Genomic DNA, 5000 nt, shown 5'->3' with positions numbered 1-5000 from the left:
CTCTGCACAGCCAACCTTCGGAAGCAAGGACACATCATCACCGTGCATCCTCACCAGCTTCCGTCCAAGGTCGACACACGCATTACTCTGCGTCAGGTAGTCAAGGCCCAGCAAGCATGGTTCGTCCGATCAGCGACATACATCAGCAGCCGCTGCACCGCGCTGCCCACGCCGATACGAGCCTCCACTTGCCCCTTGAGCTGCACACAATGCCCCATGACACCACACAGTCTCTGTGGTGCGTCTGGAAGTCGCGTAGTGGCCAAACATACCAAGCCGCACTAGGGTCTTTTCAGCCCCAGTGTCCACTGTCAGGCGGCATGGCTTCCCATCTACTGAGCCTCCCACCTGCATAGCTGGTTGCGACGGCAGCTACTCAAGTCGGGGTCCAGGAACCGAGGACGGCTGGGTTTCGGCCCCCTTCTCCAGCCTGTCCGAGTTTTCCGCCTGTACCACTTCCTTAGCCTTAGGACAGGCACTGCGTCTGTGCCCTTCTTCGCCACAGCCCCAACACGAGCCGTGGAATCTGTACGGGCTCACCCTCCTCGACACTGCCTTCATTTTCACTTTCCGGCCCCAGAGATCACGGCGGTTCTGGGCGGCCGGCTCTAGGCCACTGGTTCCCTTCAGGAAGGCCTCGAACTTCAAGGCCCTCGCCAGCGCCACCTGCAGGTCCTCAGGGTGTGCCTACTTGACGTAGATTTGCAGCTGCTGGTCCTGCAAAGCGTCGACAAAGAAATCGCGGGCCAGTACCACGATCATCTCTTCTGCAGCCGTAGGGTACGACCTCCTTACCAGCGCCTCCACGTCCTGCGCCAGCTGGGATAGGGTCTCTCCACGCTCACGAGTCCGCTTCTTCAAGCGGGCCCGATATACCTCGGCCTGGTGGTGATGGCCGAAACGGCGTTGCGAAGCCTCCGCCACGCCGGTGTAAGAGGCATGTTGGGATGGCGGCAGATGCCCCAACACTTCCACCGCGGGGCCCCGTAGCGCTGTTACCAGCTGCAGTGCCTTCTCTTCCTGATTCCAGGCCTGGGCAGGTGGCAGCATTTCAAATTGGGCGACATATGCCTCCCAGGCCACCTTCCCGTCGTATTCCGCCAGTTTACGCCTCACAGAATGTCTGGAGGCCGAGGGGCTGCGGGGTGGAGAACGCGTGCCGTGAACTAACACGCCCGGAGGGGAGGGAGGGGGTGAGGGAGGCAACGAGGCGGGTTGACCGGGTCCGAGTTTGCCACCACCTGTCCCCAAGGGAGCGGTTCCGATAGGTCCCCAGCCTCCTGCAGCGGCCACCGGCTCCGACACGACGCTGCGAGGCCCGGGGGTTTCCTGCCACGGACCCCAGGCAGACCCCAGTAAATCTGACAGTCTGGCATCTGTTGCCAGAACCTCGTCTGCCTTCTCCGCGTACAACGTTGCTACCTCGTGACGCCGCTTTTCTGCCTTCACCTCCTCCCTCAGGCCCTGAACCTCGCCTTTCAGAGTCTGCACCTCCTCCAGCAGTTCACTCTTCACGCTGCCGCACGCTTTGTCGGTGTACTGCTGCGTTTCCATCTTCACAGATGCGAGATTGCCCTGTAGCACCTCAACAAGATGGCAAAACTGTTCCTCTGCCTTCCTTGCCTGCATCTCAACAAGATGGCAGAACTGTTCCTCTGCCCTTTGTTCCTGCTCACGAGCCCTTTGTGCCATTTCCTCCCTCATACCGGCCAGCATGGCAGTGATCAGGTCCATCTGGCTCGGCTTCACCTCACTCGTGCCTGCCTCCTCTCCCTCATGGCTGCCGCCATCTTTGGACGCCATGATAAATCGGCGCGTCTCACTGTTCAATTATCACAAATCCCACTTCTGACACCAATGTTACGCCGGCCACCTCGCTATCTGCCACCAACACGAGGCAGGCTAGGCAGACGGCGTGCTAAACACAGGGTCGTGAACACAGAACAGCTCCAAGAGGCACCGAACACCACAGCGTCCCAGAACACCACGAAGGGCCACACCACGTGGCAAGGCAGGGCACGAAATAAACACACAATAACCGTCTTTCCTTTATTTACACTAGTTATTTACCCGTACACTTTTCTATAGGCACCATACAGGGGGGAAAGCAGCACATCACACTGCACAATACAGCTTATAACAGGGCAACAAAGTATATCAGGTCACAAGGGTCACACGCGAGGTCTTCCCAGGGGCAGCAGCTAACTGCGTCTCTCCTGTCCTCGTTCCTTCCGCGCCGCTTGCCCAGACATTACGTCATGTTTGTCCAGCTTACATCAGTTTATTAGTAACACATGTTTCGCACAGAGACAAAGACCCACTGGCGTAGCAGTATGTATGTATGTATGTACACACAGACACATACACAAATAATTACCATTATAACTGAAGACCGTTTGTGAATCAGTTATTACTCGAGGATCCAATACCTTTCCGTGCAAGAACACGTAATCAGGCAACACTTAAGCTCAAACTTTCACCAATTAGGTTTAATCTATCGTCGGCTCTTAATCTATCCACCAAATACTCCGTAATCTATCCTCAGTAACCGTTATCTATTCAAAACATATAATCATTTAGGCAAAAATATAAACACGGGAACGGAAGGCAATAACCAAAGAAGAAAAAAAATAAAGATTTATTGTTACTACCTTACTGTAGCTGTTTTACGTTTTTACCTTTTTATTTTTACATTTCACAGTAAAAAAAAAAGAAAAAAAAGAAAAAAAAATGCACCGATGTACAGTTGTTAATTCTCCCATTAACCGGATAACAAAGTCTGTTATGATCATATATTCGCCCGGCAAAAAAAAAAAAAAAAAAAAAAAAAAAAACAGCAGCATCAATATACAAGCATCTGCGTGTGATAGGCAAGCATAATTCACGAGTCATCTTATGTCTTCTACTTTTTCGCTAATAACTTTTTGAATAGCTAATGGAACTGGCAAATGAGACAAAGGAAATCATGCACGGCCGTCAATTAACTGTATTTCGGATTATCTTGAGTATTAGGGTTTGCCGATAGAGAAGGATCTTAATTTCGATTCCCTTAAACGGTATAACACGTGGAGAGAGAGAGAGAGAGAGAGAGAGAGAGAGAGAGAGAGAGAGAGAGAGAGAGAGAGAGAGAGAGAGAGGGAGGAGAGAGAGAGAGAGAGAGAGAGAGAGAGAGAGAGAGAGAGAGAGAGAGAGAGAGAGAGAGAGAGAGAGAGAGAGAGAGAGAGAGAGAGAGAGAGAGAGAGAGAGAGAGGAGAGAGAAAGAGAGAAGAGAGAAAGAGAGAGAGAAAGAAAGAGAGAGAGAAAGAAAGAAAGAGAGAGAGAAAGAGAGTAAGAGAGAGAGAGAGAAGAAAAGTGATATTTGTGTGAAATAAGTGATTTTATCATTTAAAACACCATTACGTGTTCGCTTGCCCCGTACACTCGATGTCATAATGCTACCTTGACCTTATTCTGACCGCTATGCTTTACTTACTTAGGTCAGGTTCTCAACTATAATAATCTGATGTATCCTTTGATGCTTTTCAGTGTTGGTCACGTGTCCATGACCCAGAATGCAGTGCCGAGAAGGTTAAAAAGAAATGTATTGTTTATCGACTTGGTTTATGAGGTATAAATTGCATTATACATGTGGAGTAGACAAACATTTTCAATCAGTGAACCTACGAACTAGTGAGGATAGAAACCAGTTACTATCATAAGGAAAGACTATGTGATTAGCTACTACCATTTACACTTTATAAACCATTGCAACTATACAATTAGTTGCAGCTAATAATTAACATTGGTGATAATGTAAGGCAATGTATATGATTGCATAAGGAAAGAAGTACAAAAACATAATCATACACAATTTTCCAATTACTGAATTTAAACCGGCGCATTCAAAAACGAAGTATTTTGAGAAAATCACGTACTCCCAAAATTCCTCTCCCGTTCCATAGGTTAAGAACCCAATGTTTTAGCATAATGTCAAATACATTTTGTTGATATAAAGTCTTATATAATGAATTATAGAAGGTGATTAGGACACTAAATATATGGCAAATCATCTAATAATCTTTACATTGTTTTCTGTGTAACGAATCGTCTGTATTAATCTAAGGAACTTTGAATACAGCTTTGTTCTAAAACAGATAGAATAACCAAATATATAATTTTAAATAATGGAGTTTTTAGATGCAGAATTACGACATTTTTTATATGTATGAATTGAATGGTATGATTCAGTAATTGTTTAGACAAGAAAATAGCACAATAACAACACAATACTGGCCTCGAAAACAGCTAAGCTAAAATAAATCGGAGAAAGATGACTACACGAAAAATGAAACAACAAAAGATCATAAAGGTAATCCTCCTGATTCTACGGTCTCTCTGTGATGACAATTTCCAAGTCCTTCGGCATGTTCAGGAAGGAATCCTGTGGGTTTTTCTCCAGGTCGAGTTCCTGTCCTTTGGGAACCGAGAAGGTGAAGTTCTGCACCAGAGCAGAGAAGAAGACGAAGAGCTCCATTCGGACGAGAGGTTCTCCTGGGCACTGGCGACGTCCTGGGAGAGAGAGGGGAAAAAAAACGGCCGAGGTTATGATCTTTTCCTCTATCTCTTGCTCTCTCTGTCTGTCTCTCTGTCTGTTTGTCTGTCTGTCTGTCTCTCTCTCTCTCTCTCACTCTCTCTCTTTCTCTTTCTCTTTCTCTTTCTCTTTCTCTTTCTCTTTCTCTTTCTCTCTCTCTCTCTCTCTCTCTCTCTCTCTCTCTCTCTCTCTCTCTCCCTCCCTCCCTCCCTCTCTCTCTCTCTCTCTCTCTCGTGCTGCCGTGGATTCGTAGGATTCAAAGTAGGAGTGGAAGGTAACTTTGACCTTCGTGTGCCCCAATATTCTTATGGCACTGTGAGCTCCGCTACTGTCATCATACAGTCATCCTTTATATATCATATTACAATCCTCCTGTTTACTTTATATCATAAGCATAAATCCATAAAAAAAAACTCACCCAGAGAAAATG

At 47.3% G+C, this 5000-nt stretch overlaps 2 protein-coding genes and 1 long non-coding RNA gene across 6 annotated transcripts in view; all 3 read right to left on the bottom strand.

The window, feature by feature from the left end:
- LOC147467418 (uncharacterized) overlaps nucleotides 1-561 on the bottom strand; it is a 1311-nt gene extending 750 nt beyond the window's left edge. The window contains exon 1 of the long non-coding RNA XR_015190588.1: nucleotides 1-561. This exon is cut by the window's left edge and continues 750 nt beyond it. This is a non-coding gene — a long non-coding RNA (uncharacterized LOC147467418).
- The window catches only part of LOC147467417 (uncharacterized), a 3077-nt gene extending 750 nt beyond the window's left edge, over nucleotides 1-2327 (bottom strand). Inside the window, exon 1 of the mRNA XM_086531614.1 lies at nucleotides 1-2327. This exon is cut by the window's left edge and continues 750 nt beyond it. Within this exon, the coding sequence (XP_086387740.1) occupies nucleotides 688-1803 (1116 nt within the window). The 5' untranslated portion in view covers nucleotides 1804-2327 and the 3' untranslated portion in view covers nucleotides 1-687.
- Nucleotides 2328-3583: 1256 nt separating this feature from the next.
- LOC122243682 (cytochrome P450 2L1) overlaps nucleotides 3584-5000 on the bottom strand; it is a 13617-nt gene continuing 12200 nt past the window's right edge. For all 4 annotated transcript variants that reach the window (XM_086531606.1, XM_086531607.1, XM_086531608.1 and 1 more), the window contains exons 10-11: nucleotides 4989-5000; nucleotides 3584-4548 (exon numbers count right to left, since the gene is read on the bottom strand). The exon at nucleotides 4989-5000 is cut by the window's right edge and continues 133 nt beyond it. In XM_086531606.1, coding sequence (XP_086387732.1) covers nucleotides 4364-4548; nucleotides 4989-5000 — 197 coding nt within the window. In that variant the 3' untranslated portion in view covers nucleotides 3584-4363. The remainder of the gene's footprint in view (nucleotides 4549-4988) is intronic.

This window comes from Penaeus japonicus, unplaced genomic scaffold, assembly GCF_977035675.1.
Source record: "Penaeus japonicus unplaced genomic scaffold, GWHDUDI00000001_assembly GWHDUDI00000036, whole genome shotgun sequence".
NCBI lineage: Eukaryota > Metazoa > Arthropoda > Malacostraca > Decapoda > Penaeidae > Penaeus > Penaeus japonicus.
This window is presented reverse-complemented; position numbering and strand designations above follow the sequence as displayed.